The following is a 27,637-nucleotide window of genomic DNA, read 5'->3' on the forward strand; positions in this document are numbered from 1 at the left end:
CCTTGTACCATAGGCACCATGACCTTTGAAAAAGCTCTATGTGATCTGGGGTCAGGGATAAATCTTATGCCACTCTTTGTAATGGAGAAGCTGGGGATCATAGAGATACAACCTGCCTTGTTCTCATTACAATTGGCAGACAAGTCATTAAGACAAGCTTATGGAGTAGTAGAGGACGTGTTAGTAAAGGTTGAAGGCCTTTACATCCCTGCTGATTTCATAATATTAGACACTGGGAAGGAAGAGGATGAATGCATCATCCTTGGAAGACCTTTCCTAGCTACAGCAGGAGCTGTGATAGATGTCAGCAGAGGTGAATTAGTCCTTCAATTGAATGGGGACTACCTGGTGTTTAAGGCACATGGCCATCCCTCTGTGACAAAAGAGAGTGAGCACAAAGAGCTTCTTTCAGTTCAGAGTCAAGAAGAGCCCCCACAGTCAAACTCTAAGTTTGGTGTTGGGAGGCCACAACCAAATACTAAGTTTGGTGTTAAGACCCCATATCCAAACTCTAAGTTTGGTGTTGGGACTATACAACATTGACCTGATCACCTTTGTGGCTCCATGGGAGCCCACTGTCAAGCTATTGACATTAAAGAAGCGCTTGTTGGGAGGTAACCCAATTTTTATTTATCTAATTTTTATTTTATTTTTATTTTGTGTTTTATTAGGTGCATGATCATGTGGAGTCACGAAAAAAATATAAAAATTAAAAACAGAATCAAAAATAGCAGAAGAAAAATCGCACCCTGGAGGGAGGACATACTGGCGTTCAACGCCAGTAAGGAGCATCTGGCTGGCGTTCAACGCCAGAACAGAGCATGAATCTGGCGCTGAACGCCAGAAACAAGCAACATTCTGGCGTTTGAACGCCAGGAATGTGCCTTGAGGAAAGCTGGCGCTGAACGCCAGTAACAAGCATGGAACTGGCGTTCAACGCCAGAAACATGCTACACATGGGCGTTGAACGCTCAGAACGTGCATCACCTCGGCGTTTAAACGCCAGAATGGTATGCAAAGGCATTTTGCATGCCTAGTTGGTGCAGGGATGTAATTCCTTGACACCTCAGGATCTGTGGACCCCACAAGATCCCCACCTAACATATTCCCACCTTACCTCCTAATCCTATAACACTCTTCCCCATGTCACACTTCCCAACAACTTCAATCTCTCTTCCCAATTACCCCCTTCACCACTCACATCCATCCATTCTTCCCCATAAACCCCACCTACCTTCAAAATTCAAAAACACTTTCCCACCCAAACCCACCCTACATGGTCGACCCTACCCTCTCCCCTTTCCCTATATATACCCTTCCATTCTACTTCATTTTCACACAACACAAACCCCCTCTTCTACACCTTGGCCGAAACACCATCCCTCACTCTCATCCATATTTTCTTCTTCTTCTTCTTCTCTTCTTTCTTCTCTTGCTCGAGGGCGAGCAATATTTTAAGTTTGGTGTGGTAAAAGCATAAGATTTTTGTTTTTCCATTACCATCAATGGCATCTAAGGCCAGAGAATCCTCTAAAGAGAGAGAAAAAGGAAGACAACAACTTCCACCTCTGAGTCATGGGAGATGGAAAGACTCATCTAAAGGGTTTATAACTCAGTGGTAGAACATTTGACTGCAAATCAAGAGATCCCTAAGATACCTCAGGGGATAAATTGTCCTCCACACAATTATTGGGAGCAACTAAGGATAGGAGCACCAAAATTATTAGGGATCATCCAACAGAAGCAAGAAAGAGACATAAAGGAGCTCAAAGAGCACCATTGGTTCTTCAAGAAGGCACCGCCCTCACTAAGGTGGACTCATTCCTTGTTCTTATTTCTCTATTTTTTGATTTTTATGCTTCATGTTTATCTATATTTTGTGTTTCTACTTCATGATCATTAGTGTTTAGTAACTATGTCTTAAAGTTATGAATAATTCCATGAATCCTTCACCTCTCTTAAATCAAAAATGTTTTAATCAAAAGAACAAGAAGTGCATGAATTTTGAATTTATCCTTGAATTTAGTTCAATTATATTGATGTGGTGACAATACTTTTTGTTTTCTGAATGAATGCTTGAACAGTGCATATTTTTTATCTTGTTGTTTATGAATGTTAAAATTGTTGGCTCTTGAAAGAATGATGAACAAAGAGAAATGTTATTGACAATCTGAAAAATCATGAAAATTGATTCTTGAAGCAAGAAAAAGCAGTGAAAAGTAAAAAGCTTGCGAAAAAATGGCGAAAAAAAATAGAAAGAAAAAGAAAAAGAAAGCAGAAAAAGCCAATAGCCCTTAAAACCAAAAGGCAAGGGTAAAAAGGATCCAAAGCTTTGAGCATCAATTGATAGGAGGGCCCAAGGAAATAAAATCCAGGCCTAAGCGGCTAAATCAAGCTGTCCCTAACCATGTGCTTGTGTCATGCAGGTCCAAGTGAAAAGCTTGAGACTGAGTGGTTAAAGTCGTGATCCAAAGCAAAAGAGTGTGCTTAAGAGCTCTGGACACCTCTAACTGGGGACTCTAGCAAAGCTGAGTCACAATCTGAAAAGGTTCACCCAGTCATGTGTCTGTGGCATTTATGTATCCGGTGGTAATACTGGAAAACAAAGTGCTTAGGGCGCCAAGACTCATAAAAGTAGCTGTGTTCAAGAATCAACATACTTAACTAGGAGAATCAATAACACTATCCGAAATTCTAAGTTCCTAGAGATGCCAATCATTCTAAACTTCAAAGGAAAAAGTGAGATGCCAAAACTGTTCAGAAGCAAAAAGCTACAAGTCCCGCTCATCTAATTAGAATTAATATTCATTGATATTTTGGAATTTATAGTATATTCTCTTCTTTTTATCCTATTTGATTTTCAGTTGCTTGGGGACAAGCAACAATTTAAGTTTGGTGTTGTGATGAGCGGATAATTTATACGCTTTTTGGCATTGTTTTTAGGTAGTTTTTAGTAAGTTCAAGCTACTTTTAGGAATGTTTTCATTAGTTTTTATGTTAAATTCACATTTCTGGACTTTACTATGAGTTTGTGTGTTTTTCTGTAATTTCAGGTAATTTCTGGTTGAAATTGAGGGACTTGAGCAAAACTCTGAAAAAGGTTGACAAAAGGACTGCTGATGCTGTTGGAATCTGACCTTCCTGCACGCAAAATGGATTTTCTAGAGCTACAGAACTTCAAATGGCGCGCTCTCAATGACATTGGAAAGTAGACATCCAGAGCTTTCCAGCAATATATAATAGTTAATACTTTATTCGGGAATTGACGACGTAAGTGGTGCTCAACGCCAAGTACATGCTGCTGTCTGGAGTCAAACGCCAGAAACACGTCACAACCCGGAGTTGAATGCCAGAAACACGCTATAACTTGGCATTCAACTCCAATAAAAGCCTTAGCTCGTGGATAGATCAAGCTCAGCCCAAACACACACCAAGTGGGCCCCGGAAGTGGATTTATGCATCAATTACTTACTCATGTAAACCCTAGTAGCTAGTCTAGTATAAATAGGATAATTTACTATTGTATTGGACATCTTTTGATCACTATAGATCTTAGGATCATCTTGGGACGATTAGTTCTCAGATCATGGGGGCTGGCCATTCGGCCATGCCTGGACCTCTCACTTATGTATTTTCAACAGTGGAGTTTCTACACACCATAGATTAAGGGTGTGGAGCTCTGCTGTACCTCAAGTTTCAATACAATTACTATTATTTTCCATTCAATTCTCTTTTATTCTTATTCCAAGATATATGTTGCACAACAACTTGATGAATGTGATGATCTGTGACACTCATCATCATTCTCACCTATGAACGCACGTGACTGACAACCACTTCCGTTCTACCTTAGGCCGGGCGCATATCTCTTAGATTCCCCAACAGAATCTTCGTGGTATAAGCTAGATAGATGGCGGCATTCATGGGAATCCGGAAAGTCTAACCTTGTCTGTGGTATTCCGAGTAGGATTCCGGGAATCTGGAAAGTCTAACCTTGTCTGTGGTATTCCGAGTAGGATTCCGGTATTGAATGACTGTGACAAGCTTCAAACTCCTGAAGGCTGGGCGTTAGTGACATACACAAAAGAATCAAGGGATTCTATTCCAGCCTGATTGAGAACTGACAGATGATTAGCCGTGCTGTGACAGAGCATAGGACCATTTTCACTGAGAGGATGGGATGTAGCCATTGACAACGGTGATGCCCTACATACAGCTTGCCATGGAAAGGAGTAAGAAGGATTGGATGAATGTAATAAGAAAGTAGAGATTCGAGAGGAGCACAGCATCTACATATGCCTATCTGAAATTCTCACCATGGAATTATATGAGTAACTATTAACTATTAACTATTTTATTTTCTGTTTATTATTTATTTTCGAACTTATCATAAACCATTTAATCTGCCTAACTGAGATTTACAAGGTAACCATAGCTTGCTTCATACCAACAATCTCTGTGGGATCGACCCTTACTAAAGTAAGGTATTACTTGGATGACCCAGTACACTTGCTGGTTAAGTTGAACGGAGTTGTGACCACACATAGTTGTAAACCATGGTATTGGCATCATGTTTTTGGCGCCATTGCCAGGGAAAGAAAAAGCAATGAATTTTACAAAATGCAATAACATATGAATCACAATTTCGTCCACCACTTGCCCTTTAAGGTTTTTATCCTAAAACAATCAGATCCTCCTACCTTACTTGCAAAGCAAATCCACTTGCACTTTCCTTTTTGTCCCTTACACACTACTCTGCACCTCAACTTCTCATTCTTCTTGTACCTAACATCTTTCCCATTCAATAAGACATGCTCTTTAATTGCATCTTTAAACTGGGACAGTGTTTTGAACTCCAACCCAACCTTAAACTCATACTCTCTACACATTTCTGCCTCATCATACTTAGGAAACCTTATTTTCTTAATCATGTCATCAGAATCTCCCTCCTAACTATCTATGTCTTCAGTTGCATAGCCATCCGAAATGTCTCCAATTTGTTCATCCATCTCTCCAGCAGTTTCATTATCCTCAGTACCCTTATCTATTGTCCCTTCTTGATTTAGTGGGCCATTGAACCCACCAAACACATTTGATTGTCCACCATCAACACCATCCTCTACATCGAACCCAAAGTAATCCTCATGTTCACCATCATCAGCACTGTCATCAAACCTATCCTCCTCAGTAGAGGGTTTTGACTCAGCATCAACTTCTATTTCTATCAGTCCACTATCTTCGCCTTCATTTGGGACATAATCTGAATCCATTGATGTGATTTCAACCCCATTACCTTCTCTGTAACCATCACAGCATACACTATACCATGCTTCACAGAATCATTAACTAAAGCCCTAGCCATTCTAACAGCATCCCTATCTGACCTTAACTCTTTGAGACCTAACTTCAAGTCCATTTCAGGTTTATTCCACCATAGCTTCACATAACCCTTGTAGCCTAGACCCTTCAGCAAACTCACTCTCTCTTGCAGAGACCATTCATCTAGTTCATAATGCAAGTCTTCCACAACCAACCCACCTAAATATTCTAGTCCATGTCCTATGTCAATAAATCTTCCTCCGTGATGGAGCCCTATTGTGAACTCTGATTCTTCCATTGCTACACAAAAAAAAATGAAAAATGATGATTAGTCATCTCCTAATCAAACATCACCAAACAATGCTAATGACTTTAACGCCATAACGTTTGGCTACTTTTGAAAGAATGAAGAATGAAAACAAGTATAACTCGTACCTTTGCAACAACGACGACAATAGCTCCTTCGACAAAGGAGGCCACGATAGACAATAACAAACCTCGATCACACAATGGTGGAATGCATACGCGTTATCGAATAATCAGAAACAGAAATGTGGTGAAGAGGAAGGGTTTCTTTTGCCTCAGTGAAAAGGGATGAAGAGCAAGGGTTATTTTTCCATTACTGAAGATCAAAGGTTAGTCCTTTGTTAAGATAGGGGCAATTTTGACAATATAAAATAAGTAAATTCACTTAGGATTACAAAAAACGTTTGTAACTGGGTATATCCAATTTTGGAACGGAATATTCCGTTACTCCAAACATTTTTTGTCATGTAAGGACCCAATTAAAACAAAAAAAATTGGTATAGGGACTCAATTGAAAGGAAAAAAATTATAGGGACCTAATTAAAAATTCGGCCAAACTATAGGGACCAACGGAGTAATTAAACCTTTATATTTCAACATATATCTTATACTGATGGCTGATTTTGATGACTGATTTTAGTGTACACATAATAACATAGCCAATTAAAATATTAACTAATTTTAAATATTATTTATTTAATGGTCCAACTTTCAGTACATCATGATCGTACTAAAATTAAGATGTTACAAACCTATTTCTTTTATTATTTATTTAATATTGAGCTTTTATATGTTAACACATTCCCGGTTTTAGGTAAAAACTAGTAAATTTTTTGTTTCTATTCATTAAAAATCATTTAACATAGACTTCCAATAAAAAATAATTACATAATTACAAGTGATACATTATAGTTAATCAATGAATAATAATACAAACTTACCCCTCTGAATAAAACTTCAACTAATAAAGTGAGGGAGAAGAAATAAATTCTAATAACAATTCAACTCGTAAATAAATTCTTTCATGTTTCTACAACTTCGCAATAAGCCTTTCTACCTGTATTTGAAAAGGCTAGAAAGAGGGAGGAGGGGGAGGGAGGAGGGAGTTTAAGAACTGGAAAATCCATAGTAGAGTTGGAGTTAGAAGTTAAGTTCATTTTACTATTATTAGCCAACAACAACAAGTAACATAATATATTTAACTTAATAAATAAAGAACGCAAAAGTCAAACAATCATAAAGTACATACAAAACACCCACACATATACACAGAATATATTTCACAGAGAAATATGTGCAAATAAGTATGATGCATGTTTAGTTCTAGTGTAGATCATGAGCTCATGTATCAGTTTCTACCCACTCCCGACATAACCTATTATTTTTAGCTGGATATGGCTGTTCCAGAACTAAACACAATATCGCAATCCTCTGTAAATGAATTTTGGTCTACAGAAATAACACTTCTATAATTAGTGAACTTTGACTTATAAGAATAACGCCTCTCTATAAGTGAACTTCGACTTACAGAATCTTTAGGACTAATAAAAAAGTAGCACACAATTTACAAGTGTCTCTGTTCCTGTGTTTGGCCATGGCCTAATCAAACAATCAGTTCTCACATACAGTTTTTTTAAATCATTTTTCAATTTTCAGTAAATCATTCAGTGTCTAGTCATAAAATTCTCAATTTCTAACTTGTACAATATTTTTTTTCGGTCATCAGTAATTTATCCTCAGTTATGCTTTTATTTATCAATGCTCTATTTTCATTAATTATTTTAACCTCATTCTTTTATTATTAAGATAATTATTTAAATGATAATAATAGTATATTATAATATTTCAGAGTTAAAAATTTATTTAATAATATTTAATTCCTCAAAACTCTTAAAAATTTATTTTGACCCCTAAAACTTTTCTTCTACTTTAATCACTGAACTTTTAGAAATTTCATTTTAACTCTCAATTTTTTTTAATTAACTTTCAATCCCAAAATTTTTTTAATTATAATTTAGTCATGAAATAATTAAAAACATGAGGGTTTAGTCTTCTTCAAGAAACCAAAGCAAACTCATAAAAAATTCATTAATTTTTACTTAATTTTAATTAATTTTTCAACTTTTTTGATAACCGATTTTATGCAATATTTCTCAAACCAAAAAAAAATATTTCAACCATCATAAACACATCAAAATACATAAATTAAGCTTAAATTCAAGTCTTAGAAACTCACGGTTCAACAACAGCAGTGACTTCCAAGCTTAATTTCATCAAAAAAACATTATTAAATCAACACATAAACACTCAATTTCAACCACCAAACAATCAATTATCAATTAAACTTCAAAAACACAATTAATTCTTAATTAATTTATTAAACTCTACCTCCATACAAAAATTACAACAACCAAAATTCTAGGAAAGGTCTCTGACCGAACAATTGAAAATAAACGTAAAAAATCGGCTACTCAACATTTTTTTCACTTTGGTCGAATAATGCAAACTTGGGAAAAAACTCTACTATCGATATCTCCTGAACAAAAATGACGTCAACGTGAAAAGAAAAACAATACAAACACTTTAATCGGATTAGAGTTTTTATTAGAATTACGAAACTCAAAATCGAGGTTGAAAGTTCTTGGAAGGATCACGATTCTCTCCTCTCTCTCAGCTTCCCCTTCTTTTTTCTTCAAAATGAATTCAGACATACAATTTGATAATAATTAATGGTGTTAATGATGATTGGGCGGCAAGGGTGGGAGTTGGGTGCGAAGCATTAGGGCTGATGAGTGAGTGAGTTAAATTATAAATATCTTAGACGAATAATTATGAAAATTTGATATATTAAAATATAAATAATAATATATATAGGAATGAATATATATAAGTTACTAATATAAATGATATTAGTAACATAATGATTATAAGAATAGAAGATATTTGATGAAACATTAGCAAAGTTAAGTTTATCGAAGAATATTGATATTTATTCATATCGGTAAATTTTGAACTTGATAATAATATTATTAAACAAATTTTTATTTTAATTCAAGTAAATAAAAATAAAATATTAATATAATTATTATTATTATTATTATTATTATTATTATTATATTTTTTTTAAAAGATTTCATTATAATAAAAATTATATAAAAATTTTAATTAATTTAAATTTTAGTTATCATACAATCAATTTAATTATTTTTAATAGATAAATTTTAAAAATAAAATAAAAAAATTAAACTTAATAAAATAAATCATAACTTATTTATATTTAAATTTTAAAAAATACGGAATTTAGAGTCGTGAAGTCTATTCTCTGATAATAATTTTGTCAACAGGATCGTTCTAGTGTGTTTTATATTTTTATGTAAGACTTTCTTTTTCTTTTAATTAAATAATGCCATGTGTATTTCTTGTGTTTGAAATCAGGTGTTACATAATTAGACTAGAAAACTACACCACCCCAAAATATGCTCATCGTGATAGAGGTACTTACACTCCTAGCCATTTTGAATTGTTACAAACACTGAACTAACTCAGCATACTTGCAACACTAGCTGAATTATATCATATGTGCAAAATTTATTAGTTACAGAAGTGCCTGAGTTCATGCATCATGGTTTTTACCCTGCGTGGAAGCATTATTTTATGGCAACTACTCAAATGAACTCATGAAGATGCTTTGTTTAAAAGTATGATTTATTTATTTAGTCACGCTTTAAACAAAAACACATTTTTATATCATATTAAAATTTAACCATACAATCCAACATCCAAAAGTAAAAAAAAAAAAATTTAAAGTTTTCATTGTAGTATCTCCTTTATATTATTAGGCTGTGTTAAGTTTCAAGTATATAGAATTGAGGCAGAGGGCCGAGACTCGCTAGAAGAAGGAATTTGGTTGCCTGAATCAGCATTATTAGGAGCCTGCAGCTGCTCCAGTAATGTAACAACTTCATCTATCTTTGGCCTGAAACGGGGTGATGTTGATATGCATCGCAAGGTGAGTGTGGCTAGTTCATAGGCTTCCTCAACTGAATACTGCCCTTCGAGATGCGTGTCCAAAACTTTTAAGACCTTGCGTTTGTTAGCCAGGTATGGTCTAACCCACTCCAGCAGATTCTGTTGCCCAGTTGGTCGATTCCTATCCATCAACCTCTCGCCGGTAAACATTTCAAGTAGGACTACTCCGAAATTGTAGACAGTACCCTTAGCAGTATAAAAGCCTGCACTAACATTGTGTTTAGCCAACTAACCAAAAAGATATTAATCATGAATTAATATCACAGTAATATTACATGACTAAAAATATTATTATTTTAGATCAATATTTGGCTTTTAATAGTTTGCACCCACATTTATACACATAAAACACATAATTTACACCTATATTAAAGTTTAAACATAGCTTGCACCCACATTTATTAGAATTTACCCACATTAGTAAAATTTATTTGTTAAAAACAATTTCATTGTTGTGTTGGCCAAATGATAACCAAAATTATTGAAAACTGCTGGTCTCTAAGATTTTCTGTTAATATAAATTGGGAGCAAAAATTGTTCAGCAACTTGAAACCAACCGTACCAGTTAATAAAATTTCGGGAGCTATATATCCACCAGAGCTGAACTCCAACTGCATGCAATGACCTATGTTGCTTATCTGTCGATGCTTTAGCAACCCAAAGGCCGAAAGTTTTGCATTGTAATTCTGTAACCAAATCAAGAAGTATATTCAGTTATGATGTCCAAATAATTACCCCTGCTTTTAACAAATTACCAAAACAAACTGTGTCATGAATCTGTCATATACTGCAAGCACATACCGAGTCAAGTAAGACACTGGTAGTGTTAAAATGAACACACATCAAATTTGTTTCTGCACTGTGAAGGAATGCAAGCCCTTTGGCTACATCAAGAGCAACCTTTAAACGGAGACTCCATGATAGAGGTTGAAAGTGTGAGTGTCCTGTTACAATAGTATATCCAAATGTTAAAACTAGTCCTAAGTTGAACTTTTAAGATTATGTGCAATGATGGGGCAGAAAAACTCACTCCTGCTGAACAAATGATTGTCCAAACTACCGCGAGGCATAAACTCAAAGACGAGAAGGCGGTGTTTATCTTCAAGGCAATATCCAATCAACCTCGCTAGATGAGGATGAGAAAATTGTCCACAATAATCTACTTCGGCCTGAAAATGAAAAATAAACTCCCCTTTGTCATCCAGACAGACTCAGTTTAACTTAGAAGAAGATCATGGATGAGATAATGCAACTTGAGACTAACATAAGCAAGGCTGCGTTTGTTTACAGAACACTGAAACATGGACACAGAGACACAAAATATAAAATTACTAATTTTTGTGTGTCAATCTTATCATGTTCTCAAAACCAAATGCAGTCCAAGGGACATAAACTCACCAACCACTCCGTGTGATCCGGTAAGCCACTTTGTTTAAGTCTCTTCACCGCAATACCAATGCCAGTGCCAGGTTTGGCAGGCACCAAAGAATTCTCATCAATCCAACCCTTAAAAACAGAACCAAAACCACCGCCTAACAAACTGTTCGGATGGAAATTTCTTGTGGCTTTCTTAAGTTCTGATAAACTAAAGCTCTTTAAATTAGAACAGTGAAAGATCTCTCCCTCTCTCTTAACTTTAACTTGGGCGCTCAGACAAACTCCCATTCTAGAAACAACTTCCTCAATTACTGAATCCTTGTTTATGCGTTAATAGATTTTGATTGCGGATGGTAGCTCATGACGTTCAGCCAAAAGTCCATCATAAAATTATGATAGATTACCTGCACAATAAACATGCAGAAAAATCTAATCAATTTAAACAATTTTCTACTCATAAGACATTTAGTTCAGCATATGCAGCAATAAATTCAACAAATTAGCATAACATCAAGTCATAACACACTATAAAACATAAGATATAGAACTTAAACTAAAAACTCAAAAGAAACACCAAAGTCATTGTCTCATCATGTTCTTAATTCTTAAACCAACAAATGACGAGGTTTATAATTTATAACACGGAACCTATGGGGAAAGAAAAAAAGGGCTAGGAACACTGGAACAGAAACTGAGTTACGAACCACAGAGAGAGGGAAGAGAACGCAAGAGAGAGGTGGCAATAGAGGAAACTGAATTGGTTAAGAAAATGATGATTGTGGGTTTATGGTGTATTCAAAACAATTCCAAATGATAAACCTACAATGAGACCAAAGTCATTGTACGCTTCAAGATTATGATTCGTGGACAGAGACCGAAAATGTTTTGATATATATATATATGAGAAAATTTCACTCTCTTTCTGTTGAGATGTCAAAATGATATTTTACTCTTTTCTATTTTATAAATTTAAATTTTTTTTTATTTCTAAATTTTTTTTTTAATTTATTTTAAATTTTTTGTGTTAACTAATGTTAATTTTATTTATCTTTTAAAAAAGTAAATTATTTTTTAAAAAAATATCCATTAACAAAAATTTTATTTTTTATCAATAAATTTTATTTAACAAAATATCTTTTAATAAATTATTTTTTATTGATTAAATTATATTTTTTTAATTTAATAATTATATTATTTTTTTAAATACCTTTCAATAATTTTTTAATTATTAAATTATAATTTTGCCAAAATTTTTGTGAACAATTTTTTTATATTTTACTATTAATTTTTCGATATCTATATATATTATTTTAACATTAAATAAAAAATTTTAATAAAATTATTTTTCAATATCAATATATATTAATTATTATATATTAATAGTGATAAGATTTTTTTATTTAATGTTAAAATAATATATACTGATATCAAAAAATTAATAGTAAAATATAAAAATAATTATTAAAAAAACTTTGGTAATCACAATTTAATAATTAAAAAATTATTAAATAGTAGGTATTTTAGAAAAAATAATTTAATTATTAATTTTTAAAGTATTTTAATAAAAATATAATTTAATCAATAAAAAAATAATTTATTAAAGAATATTTTAGTAAGCAAAATTTAATAATAAAAAATAAATTTTTTATTAATCGGTATTTTTTTAAAAATAATTTATTTTTTTAAAAAATAGATAAAATTAATATTAATTAACATAAAAAATTTAAAATACATTAAAAAAGAGATTTTTTAAAAATTAAAAAAAAATATATACATTTATAAAATAAAAAAGATAAAATATCATTTTAAAATCTTATAAAAAGAGAAAGTGAAATTTTTTCTATATATATAGAGAAACAAAATGGTCTCTAAGAGCAAGTCCAATGGAAAGATCCAATTTTGCTTTTTTCTGACACCAGTAGATTTCAACCGTTGGAGCAAATCAAGTGAAAGTCCCCATACATATTTCTAGGAGAGTCAGGCCCTCTGAGTAGGGACTTTGGCAAACCAATAATAACTTGCCAAGTGGCAAGTTATTATTTAAATAAATAATTATATAAAATTATATTAATTATATTAAATAATTATATTATAATAAATAATTATATTAAATAAATAGATAATAATTAATTTAGTAATAATTATAATAATTATTTATATTAAATAATTAAATAATAATTAATGTAATAATAATTATAATAATTAATTATATTAAATATTGATATTCTTATTTAATTAATAATTTATTAATAATTTATATCAAAAATAATATTAAATATTATTTATATTTATATTATTATATTAAATTAGCCGTTGCAAAACTAGCCGTTAGAAACTAGTCCTTACTATGTTACCATTATTATTAATAAATTAATATTTTATTACTCTATATATATCACTTAGATACGCTTGTATTCTCACACTTTCTACTACTCTTCTTCATCTTTTTCCAAGTTTACAAAATTAATGTAACCCCGAATTATATATTGTGTATTATTATTATATATGAATTTATTTAATATTAATATCTTTTAATAGTGAATTATTTATAAATTTAAATTACATTATTAAAAAAAATTAATTACATTAATTTCAAGTATTTTGATTAATTAATTAAGTGAGACCACAATAAGGACTAAAGTTAGTTCCTCCTAATGGAAAAAAAGAGATATTTTGAGTTCTTATTTACTGTTTATGATGCAAAAGCTGATATGGAGTTACTTTTTATAACAGGTGAACTATAAACAGGAATTGAGATGAGTTCCTACTAAAAATGGTCAAAGGCCCAATTGATTCAATGATGAAAAAGAAGTAGCAGATCCTCCTTGTAGCGTGTCAACTTCGATACAAATAATCTTCACGTAATTTCTTAAACTAGATAAATTACGGTCTACATAATTTTCCCTAATCTATAGTCTACTGCCTAAATTGAACTTTTCGACACCGTGGTCAACATTCGGAAATTAAACATAAATAGTGATGGAACCGTAGCCGTCACTTTCCTAAGAATAAGAACTTCACGCTATGAGACAAACAACTGGTCTCCTTAATGCTTCCGAGTACGCACTACTGTGCAAATAAATAAAGAGCTAGGAAGCACCGATATTTTGTCAAAATAAAAATATATTTTTAAATATATTTGCACCGATCTGAATACTTGCACCGATCTAAATACTATTATCGGTTCAATATATAATGACTAAGGCTAATTTTGGTTGGTTAATTCGATCTGTTCATCGATAGTCGACAAGTATGATGGTTTTAATGATGATCCTGCACGTATTTCGTGTGTATCTTATCGGCGGTTTTAAAAAACCTCGTGAATTGACGTGGGTTACGGGCATTGTTTTGGCTGTATTGACCGCATCTTTTGGTGTAACTGGTTATTCCTTACCTTAGGACCAAATTGGTTATTGGGCAGTCAAAATTGTAACAGGAGTATCCGAAGCTATTCCCGGAATAGGATCGTCTGTCATGGAATTATTAAGGGGAAGTGCTAGTATAGGACAATCTACCTTGACTCGTTTTTATAGTTTACATATTTTTGTATTACCTATGTTTAATATTATTTTTAACATGTATTTTTAAAATAAATTTAAAAATAATATATATTATTATTTATTAAAAGAAATATTTTAAATATTTATATAATTAAAATAAAAATTTAAAATAATTAAAAAATTAATTTATATTTTAATATCAATAAAATATCAAAACATCATTATAATTTATCTAAAAAGTATTTTATATATATATATATATTTGTGTGTGTGTGTGCCCTCGTGTTTTATAAGATTTTAAAATTTGTGTGTTGACTCGGTGTGTTCTGTGTTGTGTCTCATGTTAGTGTTAGTGTGCGTACATCATAAATAAAAAGAACGATGCTAACTATACTGCAAATATTATTATTATTAGTCATCAATAATATATTTTTTTAATTTACCGAGTATGTCCTATTTTTCAATTTATTTTAAAATTTCAAAATATGCAAGAATAAACCAACAAAAAAAAAACAAAAACAATTTAATTTCTACCGAGAAGTATCAAGTAGTTCACTGAGAGTAGTTCACCGAGCTACCTCTACAAGGGGAAAAGGAATTAAAAAAAAAATATGCGTGGCACTGTGGTTCATATAACGTTTTTAAATTTTTAGAAGCATTACATTATAAATCTTCTACTATAAATTTTTAACGTAAATTTTTCAAGAACGTAAAACCATTATTTCACTAGCAAACAACTCTAACCAATTTAGATTGCCCAAAAAAAAAAAAATTACATCGACAAAATATGTATGTCTTACAAAAAAGATAACATGATATACACAACTAATTATGTATTGAAATTATTCTTTAATTAATAAAATAAAAAATGTATATTTAGTTGTTAAAAAAATATTAATATCAAAATAGTATTTATCATAAAAGATATACTCGTAGTGAAATTATTAATTAATATAGATTACTACTATATACTAAATATTGTTTACAAAATTCAACCCTCTCAATTCAGATCTCACCGTGTGGACCTGTATATTAATTATGTTCATATCATTTTGACTCTTTATCTTAGGTAAATTATTTTGGTTAACTTGTTAACTAATACAACTTTTAAATATAAAATTCAAAGAAAGACTAAAGAAGTTTGCTCATTAAGGTTTTTTTATAGTATTATTACGAATCTAGTGCAACTGTTCAAGTCTATAAATTACTTGATAAGTTAAGTTACAAAACCATATTTGTGTTACTATATCAGACAAAATACCAAGTCTTAGTGCACAGCTCGTTTCTCCTTTACACCTTTAGTTATGGCGGATGAAATCATTAACACCAACTAGGCTTTTCTACAACAACATTCTTGTCATTCAATTCCTGAGTTGTCCAAATTTATGTCAGTATATGTATTTGGATTTATTTAAGAGGACTATCAATATATTATGCCTAATTTCTAATATATGTTAGTTATGCCTATTAAATTAGCAGCAATAGATGCTTATTGGATATCAATTATTCAACCTACCATAGTGATGGGTGGAGGCTCTCAAAATATGAGCGGGTTCCAATCAAGGATTTTTGGTAATTATGATATTGTTGCATTTCAACGTATATCATCTAATTACATGTTTCATCATGGATTCACATTGGACCTGTGGAGAGCATGAGTTTGTTATTTTCAAGCTTATCTTTAATGATATTTGTTCCCTTAATCTGTTTTACATCTCGATTATATACATTGTTTTGTTTATGGTTGCATGCAGTTACATTATGATATATGACTATGCATGGGATTACAATGATATAAATAATTGTATGGAAAATCAAACATAAATAATTAGATACAAATAATTTTTATCCGTGAGATGTGAACGTGAAAAAAGTATATTTTTTAATAAAAATTGGATGAGATTGTATTATTATATTGATAAATATAATTTGATGGTTGTATAAACAAATTAAAATTCAGTTTTTTTTTTCATTTTGCATTCTAATGTTCGATAAATCATTAATACAATGAAATTATGATTTAATAGTTAAATGGTTCCTAAAATATTATGTGTATTAATTTTGAATCCGAATTAATTGAGATAATTCTTTTGTTTGATTGCTTGGGTGTTTGGTGGATTGGTAAGATGGGTGACAGAGCAAGAGGATGAGAGGATTCAGACTTAGATGTGGGCTACTGGAGCGGTGTGTTCGGCCTATGCGTCAGCGCGTTGGCGGGTGGGACCACCTGCAAGGACACTTCGATGTCAAAGTCAGAATCCATACAAAGAGAAGGCTAATTAGGGTTAGCAAGGTAACATATCCCTGGAGAGAGATAGGTCCCTCCCCATTTATACTATGTACTCGAGTGAACCCCCTGCGAGCCTCTTTGTAATGTGAGGTAACGCGCGGGTCGACCCACATCCAAGGTTAGTCGACCCGTCGGGTCGGTGGTCCGTAGCTGGACCCGGATTCCTAATGGATTGGACTGGAACAGTGCCCCCAACATGCCAACCGTGAGGCCAGAAGCTCGTGGTTAGCGCGTTCAAGCTACTCGCGCTCGCCCTAGACGAATCCCGTCGAGAACGGGAATCCGTTGACGGGGTCGTTGTTTTTATGTGAGTGAGTCGCCTCTATTGCGGCTTGGGATGTCACTTGGATTTCCGTGTCGAGAGCATTTAATTCTCTTTATGGCAGATTTGAAAGCCAGAGAAAAAGGCCATTATACCCCTACCTTTAATTTTCTCGCTCCATTTGACAGTTATCATTCTGCGTTTCTTGCTTTTATCTTCCGAATTTCTTCCTTGCTCATTTCTTTTCGCCACTCTACACTTTCTCCTTATCTCTGCCACTACCCAATCTTCCTTCTTTTCACGGTTCGGTGCAAGATTTACTGCGTTCCTCCCATTTGCTTCTCCTTTGTCATTTCTGCTGCATTTCTTTTGGTGAGTGTTTATCATCGCTTTTTATATCTGTTATTCTTGCTTTCTTTATTGATCAGTGCACGGCGTTCCCTGATTTGATTTATACTAAATAGATTGACATAGCCTCGGTTAGAGAGTTTTTAGGGGGTACCATTAGGAGTTTGTTTTTGGATTAGTCTTCATATTAGTGCAAATAGCATAGAATAGTTGGCGTAGCAGAATGTAGTTTTGTTTTTTCATTTTCCTCTGCGTTTTCTATTTCCTGAGTTAACTTAAGTTGTGCCCCACTATAGGTATGGCTCAGCAACTGCCGGCACCGAATGTTATCAATCGCTATATTTGGGTCAACTCGGATGTCAAGGACACGACTTCCTGGGTAACTCGAGAAGAGCTACAGGTGCTTCGCAATTTCGGGTCCTTGTGCGGAGGAGACCCTGAGGAAGCAAATTATCAAGCTTTTGTCCTAGGCGAACGAGAGCGCGTCTGTCATAAAAACATGGCGACCCCCCGAGTAGCTGATTGGTTATGGGTGTATAAACTAATGTTCACCACACTGGACGATCGACTTCTCTTCTCTCCCTTTGTCATGTCTTTGTTAAACTGCTGCGACGTTGCTCCGTCATAGCTTCACCCCAACAGCTGGCCCGTCATCTGCTGTTCCGAGATAGTGTGCAAGTACTTAGAGCTCCTAGCCTCTGTCAACATCTTCCTCTATCTCTTCTTGCTCACAAACCCCTCTCGAGAGGGTAAGACAAATAAAGGTTATATGTCTTTCCGGGCCGTGCAAGGTCATAGGATCTTCGGGCTCTTCGAGGATTCTTTTCACGGCTTCAAAGGTACTTTTTTTAAGGTAAGGCCAATTCATGGTCGTCACCCCTTCTAGCTTACCTTGGAGGGAAAAAGGCGAATCCCGACTTATTGAAGTTTCTAAGACTGGCTCTGATTACATGATAAAAATGACCTACGAAACGTTTGGCAAGGAGAACTGCTGGATTGCCGACATCCTATTGGCGATCTTTGGCACCAAAAACCTCAACTCCCCACATGGTGATGGGATCGGGAAACTGGTCGGGCCCATGTAAGTAGGTTGCCTTTCTTCCATTTTCCTGGCTAGTTTACTTGTCTTTGCATTCAAACTTCTCTAGTTTCTTGTTTTCATCACGTGTTTATTCTTTGTAGTTTCCATGGCTATTAGGAAGACTACAATGGCCGAGCTGATGTTTCACTTCCTTCCTGCGGTTGATAGCAATGAAGACTCCTCGGTGAGGGAAGTGGCCAAGCTGCTGCGGGGACTAGGGGGAGTCCCAGCCCTCTAGTGATGCACAGCCTGAGAACCCCCCCGGTGAACCACACTGCTGATGAACCGATTCAGGAACAGGAGGTGGATCTCGCAAATGACGGTGACCTGATCATTGTGACTAACCCCAAAAAGTAAAAGGCACCCTCTGGCAAGACTCTGACGGTTATGGAGAAGAACTTTGATACCAGGCAATTCATTAATTCCCAACTTTTTCCAGGCAAAGATGAGTTTTTTCGGGAAGAAGACCTTGCCGTCCAGGTGAGGTGGACTTACCGTAGTCTCCTCCGGGCCGCAACTATCGCTAGGAAAGTGGAGCCTGTCTTGGCCCACTATCAAGTTTTGGAGGAAAAACTTCGAACTTCCCAGAAGGATATTACCAATTTAAAGACCTAAGAGGATTCCCTGAAGACCCAGCTTGACAAGAAGGAGAAAAAGGCGAAGGAAGATGCTGCGGAGATTAATAGGTTGGTGGAATGTGATCTCTCTCTTTCTCGGGAAGTGAACACTGCACGAGGGCATGTCGCCTCTGCTGAGGTGAAGGTTAAGGAACTGGAAGAGAAGTGATGAGATTTGGAATTCAATCCCCATATAAAATGAATCTGTTCTTTGGCAAGCGCACCAAATATCGTCAAGTAATAACCCACTAGGAGTGGAGTCGAATCCCACATAGATTAACGGATTAAGCAAGCAATAGTTGATTAATTAGCCTAGTTAGACAAGCATAATTGGATGATAAGTAACAAGAAAATGTAAATTACATGAAAGTAAATGAAAGCTATAAAGTGCAAGAAAGTAAAGTACAAGAAAGTAAAGTGCTGAAAATGTAAAGTGTAGAAAATGTAAATAACCATAAAATAGATAAAAGAAAGAAGGATAAAATAAGCATTAGGATCAAGAGATATTGCATTCTCCGGATTAATTGATTTCATCTCATCTTCAATGATAAAACTCATTGACCTCTTGGTAATCATGAGTGATTGTGTCCCAATTCCTTGGTAACTCAATCTCCCCAATCTTGATCAAAAGCCAATTCCTTGGTCTAGTTGCTCATGAGAGGAGATGAAGCTTTGTCCCTGATTATACCACATATCCTCATAGACATAAGTAGTCGGTAGATTAAATGTCACAATATCCAACCCAAAACCCAAATCTACTCAAGTGTGAGAAGGATTTTCAAGAATGGTTTTATGATTCCTCTTCCAAGGTTCACATAAAACCCAAATACATTCAATCTCTTTTCCAAGATAATTGAATGCTAACATGAAGAACAAAAATCCTTCAAGTAAATCAAAGAGAGATGAAGAGATGAAGAAGAATAAAAATAATCTAACCCATTGAAAAATAATATAGCTCTCTTTCCCAATGGAAAGAGTTAGTGATTCATAACTAAAATATTTACAAGTAAGAAAGTGGAGGAGGAGAGAATTGTGGGTGAGAAGAGGGAGTCTAAAGACCCCTCTCTAGCAGAATTATGATCCCCCATTCTATGAAAACTAAGGCCTTTGTATAGGCTCTCCTAGATTACAAACTTAAGTGAAATTGAAAGCAAATTACAATGAAATGAAATAAACTATTCTAGATACTTCTTGTGGCCTTGATTGGTTGACAATTGTGGCTTGAATGAGAGTTGGAATGCGCTTGGTTGAAGGTTGGGGCTGCAGGAAAAAGTTGGCGTGTGGGTTCAAGTGCCACGCCCAATAGAATTTGCTCTTTGGATTGTGACCCACTTTGCAATGTTAAAAATATAAAGTTGTTTGAGCCTTAAATTGAATGTTTACTATGAAGTACTATATATTGCTAGAAAGTCCTGGATGTCATCTTTCTAAGGCCACTGGAATCAACTCATTTGGACCTCTATAGCTCAAGTTATGCCCATTTGAAGGTGAAGAGGTCAGTCTGTCAAGTACCCCGGTGTGCCACGCCCACTCTTGGTGTGCCACGCCCCTTGTGTTGTGAAATTGGCGTGCCATGATGAGCGGATAATTTATACGCTTTTTGGCATTCTTTCTAGATAGTTTTTAGTAGGATCTAGCTACTTTTAGGATGTTTTTATTAGTTTTTATGCAAAATTCACATTTTTGGACTTTACTATGAGTTTGTGTGTTTTTTTGTGATTTCAGGTATTTTCTGGCTGAAATTGAGGGACCTGAGCAAAAATCTGATAGGAGGCTGAAAAAGGACTACAGATGCTGTTGGATTCTGACCTCCCTACACTCAAAATAGATTTTCTAGAGATACAGAACTCCAAATGGTGCACTCTTAATTGCGTTGGAAAGTCGACATCCATGGATTTCCAGCAATATATAATAGTCCATACTTTATTTGATTTTAGATGACGCAAACTGGCGTTCAACACCAGTTCCATGCTGCATTCTGGAGTAAAACGCCAGAAACACGTCACAAACCAGAGTTAAACACCAAAAACATGTTACAACTTGGTGTTTAACCCCAAGAGAAGCCTCTACACGTGTAAAGCTCAAGCTCAGCCCAAGCACACACCAAAGTGGGCCCCGGAAGTGGATTTCTGCACTAAGACTTATTTCTGTAAACCCTAGTAACTAGTCTAGTATAAATAAGACTTTTTACTATTGTATTTTAATGAATCTTTGGACGAGCCTTTGGAACATCTTTGATTATTGTTAGTCCTTAGACATTGGGGGCTGGCTTCACGGCCATGCCTACCTTATTTTCACTTATGTATCTTCAACGGTGGAGTTTCTACACACCATAGATTAAGGTGTGGAGCTCTGCTGTTCCTCAAGTATTAATGCAAAGTACTATTGTTCTTTTATTCAATTCATGCTTATTCTTATTCTAAGATATTCATTCGCACTTCAACCTGATGAATGTGATGATCCGTGACACTCATCACTATTCTCACTTATGAACGTGTGCCTGACAAACACTTCCGTTTTACCTGTGAAAGCTAGAGTGTGTATCTCTTAGATTCCTGACCCACGACGCATGGTTGCCTCGCCTGACAACCGAGCCTCCCATTCCGTGAGATCAGAGTCTTCGTGGTATAAGCTAGAATCCATTGGCAGTATTCTTGAGATCCGAAAAGTCTAAACCTTGTCTGTGGTATTCCGAGTAGGATCTGGGATGGGATGACTGTGACGAGCTTCAAACTCGCGAGTGTTGGGCATAGTGACAGACACAAAAGGATCAATGGATCCTATTCCGACATGATCGAGAACCGACAGATGATTAGCCGTGCTGTGACAACGCATTTGGACCATTTTCACTGAGAGGATGGGAAGTAGCCATTGACAACGGTGACGCCCTACATACAGCTTGCCATAGAAAGGGGTAAGAATGATTGGATGAAAACAGTAGGAAAGTAGAGATTCAGAAGGAACACAGTATCCTCATGTGCTTATCTGGAATTCCCACCAATGAATTACATAAGTATCTCTATCTCTATTTTATGCTTTATTTATCTTTATATTCGAAAACCATTATAACCATTAGAATCCGCTTGACTGAGATTTACAAGATGACCATAGCTTGCTTCATACCGACAATCTCCGTGGCGAAGTTGTGAAAAAGAGTGATATTACAATTGTGCATACCAAGTTGTTGGCGCCTTTGAGATCACAATTTCGTGCACCAAGTTTTTGGCACCGTTGCCGGGGATTGTTTGAGTTTGGACAACTGACGGTTCATCTTGTTGCTCAGATTAAGTAATTTTCTTTTCAAAAAGTTTTCAAAAATCTTTCAAAAATTTTTATTTTATTTTCGTTTTTTCCAAAAAGAAATTTTCGAAAAACCCAAAAAAATTAATAAAATCATAAAAACCAAAAATATTTTTGTGTTTCTTGTTTGAGTCTAGTGTCAATTTTTAAGTTTGGTGTCAATTGCATGTTTTTAAAATTTGTGCATGTTTCGAAAAGAAAACTCATGCATGGTGTTCTTCATGATCTTCAAGTTGTTCTTGGTAAGTCTTCTTGTTTGATCTTCATATTTTCTTGTTTTGTGTCTTTTGTTATTTTTCATATGCATTTTTGAATTCATAGTGTCTAAACATGAAAAATTTCTAAGTTTGGTGTCTTGTATATTTTTTTCTTTTCTTGAAAATTCTTCCAAAATAAGTCTTGATGTTCATCTTGATCTTCAAAGTGTTCTTGGTGTTCATCTTGACATTCATAGTGTTCTTGCATGCATAATTGGTTTTGATCCAAAATTTCATGTTTTGGGTCATATTTGTGTTTTTTTCTCTCATCATTAAAAATTCAAAAATCAAAAAATATCTTTTCCTTCTTTTACTCAAAAATTCGAAATCTTTAAGTTGACTTAGTCAAAAATTTTTAAAATAAGTTGTTTCTTGTTAGTCAAGTCAAGATTTCAATTTTAAAAATCTTATTTTTTCAAAATCTTTTTCAAAATCAAATATTTTCTTTTTCCTTTTGTTATTTTTGAAAATTTTTTTAAAATTGATTTTCAAAATCTTTTTCTTATCTTTATTTCATGATTTTCGAAAACTTTACTAACAATTAATGTGATTGATTCAAAAATTTGAAGTTTGGTGTCTTGTATATTTTTTTCTTTTCTTGAAAATTCTTCCAAAATAAGTCTTGATGTTCATCTTGATCTTCAAAGTGTTCTTGGTGTTCATCTTGACATTCATAGTGTTCTTGCATGCATCATTGGTTTTGATCCAAAATTTCATGTTTTGGGTCATATTTGTGTTTTTCCCTCTCATCATTAAAAATTCAAAAATCAAAAAATATCTTTTCCTTATTTTACTCAAAAATTCGAAATCTTTAGGTTGACTTAGTCAAAAATTTTTAAAATAAGTTGTTTCTTGTTAGTCAAGTCAAGATTTCAATTTTAAAAATCTTATCTTTTCAAAATCTTTTTCAAAATCAAATATTTTCTTTTTCCTTTTGTTATTTTCAAAAATTTTTTTAAAATTGATTTTCAAAATCTTTTTCTTATCTTTATTTCATGATTTTCGAAAACTTTACTAACAATTAATGTGATTGATTCAAAAATTTGAAGTTTGTTACTTTCTTGTTAAGAAAGGTTCAATCTTTAAATTTTAGGATCATATCTTTTAGTTTCTTGTTAGTCAAGTAATCAATTTTAATTTTAAAAATCAAATATTTTTAATTTCCTTTTCAAATCTTTTTCAAAATATATTTTCAATCATATCTTTTAAATCATATCTTTTTCAAAATCAATTTCAAAAATCTTTTCTAACTCCTTATCCTATCTTTTTGATTTTCAAATCTTTTTCAACTAACTAATTAATTTTTTGTTTATTTCTTATCTTTTTCAAAATCACCTAACCACTTTTCTCTTTCTAATTTTCGAAAATCACCTCCCTCTTTTTCAAAATTCATTTTAATTCACTAATTGTTTCAATTTTTTTTTATTTTATTTCTTCTCTTAATTTTTGAAAATCACTAACCATTTTTTCAAAAATAATTTTCGAAAACTCCTCTATCTCACCTCCTTCTATTTATTTATTCATTTTCTAACTCTTCTCTTCATCTAAAAATTCAAACCCTCTCTTCTCCTCTGTGTCCGAATTTTTCTCCTCCTTCTTCTATTCTTTTTTTCTTCTTCTCACATAAAGGAATCTCTATACTATGACATAGAGAATTCCTCTTCCTTTTCTGTTCTCTTCTTTTTCATATGAGCAGGAGCAAGGACAAGGACATTCTTGTTGAAGCAGATCCTGAACCTGAAAGGACTCTGAAGAAGAAGCTAAGAGAAGCTAAAGCACCACAATCCAGAGAATACCTTACAGAGAATCTCGAAAAAGAAGGAGACATGGCCGAACCAAATAATAATACAAGAAGGATGCTTGGTGATTATACTACACCTACTTCCAACTTTTACGGAAGAAGCATCTCAATCCCTGCCATTGGAGCAAACAATTTTGAGCTGAAGCCTCAACTAGTTGCTTTAATGCAACAGAACTGTAAGTTTCATAGACTTCCATCAAAAGATTCCTATCAGTTTTTAACTGAGTTCTTGCAGATCTGTGATACTATTAAGACTAATGGAGTAGATCCTGAAGTCTACAGGCTCATGCTTTTCCCTTTTGCTGTAAGAGACAGAGCTAGAACATGGTTGGACTCACAACCTAAAGATAGCCTGGACTCTTGGAATAAGCTGGTCACGACCTTCTTAGCCAAGTTCTTTCCTCCTCAAAAATTGAGCAAGCTTAGAGTGGATGTTCATACCTTCAAGCAAAAAAATGGTGAATCCCTCTATGAAGCTTGGGAAAGATACAAGCAATTGACCAAAAAGTGTCCTTCTGACATGCTTTCAGAGTGGACCATTTTGGATATATTCTATGATGGTCTATCTAAGTTCTCTAAGATGTCACTGGACCATTCTGCAGGTGGATCCATTCACCTAAAGAAAACGCCTGCAGAAGCTCAAGAACTCATTGACATGGTTGCAAATAACCAATTCATGTACACCTCTAAGAGGAATCCTGTGAGTAATGGGACGCCTCAGAGGAAGGAAGTTCTTGAAATTGATGCTCTGAATGCCATATTGACTCAGAATAAAATTTTGACTCAGCAAGTTAACATGATTTCTCAGAGTCTGAATGGATTGCAAAATGCATCCAACAGTACTAAAGAAGCATCTTCTGAAGAAGAAGCTTATGATCCTGAGAACCCTACAATGGCAGAGGTGAATTACATGGGTGAAGCCTATGGATACACCTATAATCCCTCATGGAGAAATCATCCAAATTTCTCATGGAAGGATCAACAAAAGCCTCAACAAGGCTTTAATAATGGTAGAAGAAACAGGTTTAGCAATAGCAAGCCTTTTCCATCATCTTCTCAGCAACAAACAGAGAATCCTGAGCAGAGCCCCTCTAGATTAGCAAACATAGTCTCTGATCTATCTAGGGCCACTTTAAGTTTCATGAGTGAAACAAGGTCCTCCATTAGAAACTTGGAGGCACAAGTGGGTCAGCTGAGTAAGAAAATCACTGAAACTCCTCCTAGTGCTCTCCCAAGCAATACAGAAGAGAATCTAAAAAGAGAGTGCAAGGCCATTGATACTATCAAAATGGCCAAATCCAAAGAGGAAGGGGAGGATGTGAATCCCAATGAGGAAGACCTCATGGGACGTCCCTCAAATAGAAAGGAGTTCCCTATTGAGGACCTAAAGGAATATGAGGCTCATATAAAGACCATAGAGATTCTATTAAACTTCCTTCTGCCATTCATGAGCTCTGAAAACTATTCTTCCTCTGAAGAGGATGAAGATGTAACTGAAGAACAAGTTGCTCAATATCTAGGAGCCATCATGAAGCTGAATGCCAAGTTGTTTGGTAATAAGACTTGGGAAGATGAACCTTCCTTGCTCATTAGTGAACTAAATACATGGGTTTAGCAAACTTTACCTCAAAAGAAACAAGATCCTGGTAAATTCTTAATACCCTGTACCATAGGCACCATGACCTTTGAGAAGGCTCTATGTGACCTGGGGTCAGGTATAAATTTTATGCCACTCTCTGTAATGGAGAAACTGAGGATCTTTGAGGTGCAAGCTGCAAGAATGTCATTAGAGATGGCAGATAAGTCAATAAAACAAGCTTATGGATTGGTAGAGGACGTGTTACTGAAGGTTAAAGGCCTTTACATCCCTACTAATTTCATAATCTTAGACATTGGGAAGGATGAGGATGAATGCATCATCCTTGGAAGACCCTTCCTAGCCACAGCAGGAGCTGTGATTGATGTTGACAGAGGAGAGATAGTCTTTCAATTGAATGGGGACTACCTTGTGTTTAAAGCTCAAGGATCTTTTTCTACAACCATGGAGAGGAAGCATGAAAAGCTTCTCTCAATACAGAGTCAAACAAAGCCCCCACAATCAAACTTTAAGTTTGGTGTTGGGAGGCCACAACCAAACTCTAAGTTTGGTGTTGAGAAGCCCCCACATTCAAACTCTAAGTTTGGTGTTGGGAGGCCCTCATCATGCTCTGAACATCTGTGAAGCTCCATGAGAGCTCACTGTCAAGCTATTAACATTAAAGAAGCGCTTATTGGGAGATAACCCAAATTTTTATTTATCTACATTTCTATTGTTCTTTTATGTTTTATTAGGTTTATGATCATGTGGAGTCACAAAACAATTGCAAAAATTAAAAACAGAATAAAAAATAGCAGAAGAAAAAGGACACCCTGGAGGAAGAGCTGTCTGGCATTTAAACGCCAGAAACAAGCATCTGTCTGGCGTTTAACGCCAGAAACAAGCACCAAGCTGGTGTTTAACGCCAGAAACAAGCATCAGGCTGGCGTTAAACGCCAGAAACAAGCTATTTTGAGCATTTAACGCCAGAAACAAGCATCAGTCTGGCATTAAACGCCAGGATTACACACAGAGGGCGTTTTACATGCCTAAAAGGTGCAGGCATGAGAAATTCTTGACACCTCAAGATCTATGGATCCCACAGGATCACCTCAGGATCTGTGGACCCCACAGGATCCCCAATTACCCCACTTCTCTCTTCTTCACATAATCCAATAACACTATACCCCTCACCAATCACCTCAATCTCTCTTCCCCATTACCCCTTCACCAATCACATCCATCTACTCTTTCCCATAAACCCCACCTACCTTCAAATTCAAAATCTCTTTCCCACCCAAACCTACCTGGTGCACGAAATTGTGATCAATACTTTTCACAACTCAATTAATCCCCGGTGATGAACCCAAAAACTTGGTGTTCAATACCATGGCATAAACACAACCTCGCACAACTAACCAGCAAGTGTACTGGGTCGTCCAAGTAATAAACCTTACGCGAGTAAGGGTCGATCCCACAGAGATTGTTGGTATGAAGCAAGCTATGGTCACCTTGTAAATCTTAGTCAGGCAAACTCAAATGGTTATGGATGATGAATAAAACATAAAGATAAA

General features: G+C 34.5%; 1 protein-coding gene and 1 non-coding gene across 2 annotated transcripts; both read right to left on the bottom strand.

Moving 5' to 3' along the window:
• Nucleotides 1-9,348: 9,348 nt before the first annotated feature.
• LOC112746940 (probable serine/threonine-protein kinase PBL9) lies at nt 9,349-11,900 on the bottom strand. The gene is made up of 6 exons (XM_025795050.3): nt 11,736-11,900; nt 11,053-11,435; nt 10,685-10,823; nt 10,456-10,598; nt 10,217-10,340; nt 9,349-9,857 (listed from the first exon to the last, which is right to left on the bottom strand). Exons 2-6 carry the CDS (start codon nt 11,317-11,319, stop codon nt 9,478-9,480), a joined length of 1,053 nt encoding a protein of 350 aa, XP_025650835.1. The 5' UTR covers nt 11,320-11,435; nt 11,736-11,900; the 3' UTR covers nt 9,349-9,477.
• A 13,005-nt stretch (nt 11,901-24,905) lies between these two features.
• Nucleotides 24,906-25,013, bottom strand: LOC112765803 (small nucleolar RNA R71). The gene has a single exon (XR_003183925.1). It is a non-coding gene; the product is annotated as a small nucleolar RNA R71 (small nucleolar RNA).
• Between the last annotated feature and the right edge of the window lie 2,624 nt (nt 25,014-27,637).

Source organism: Arachis hypogaea, chromosome 2 (assembly GCF_003086295.3).
Source record: "Arachis hypogaea cultivar Tifrunner chromosome 2, arahy.Tifrunner.gnm2.J5K5, whole genome shotgun sequence".
Lineage (NCBI taxonomy): Eukaryota > Viridiplantae > Streptophyta > Magnoliopsida > Fabales > Fabaceae > Arachis > Arachis hypogaea.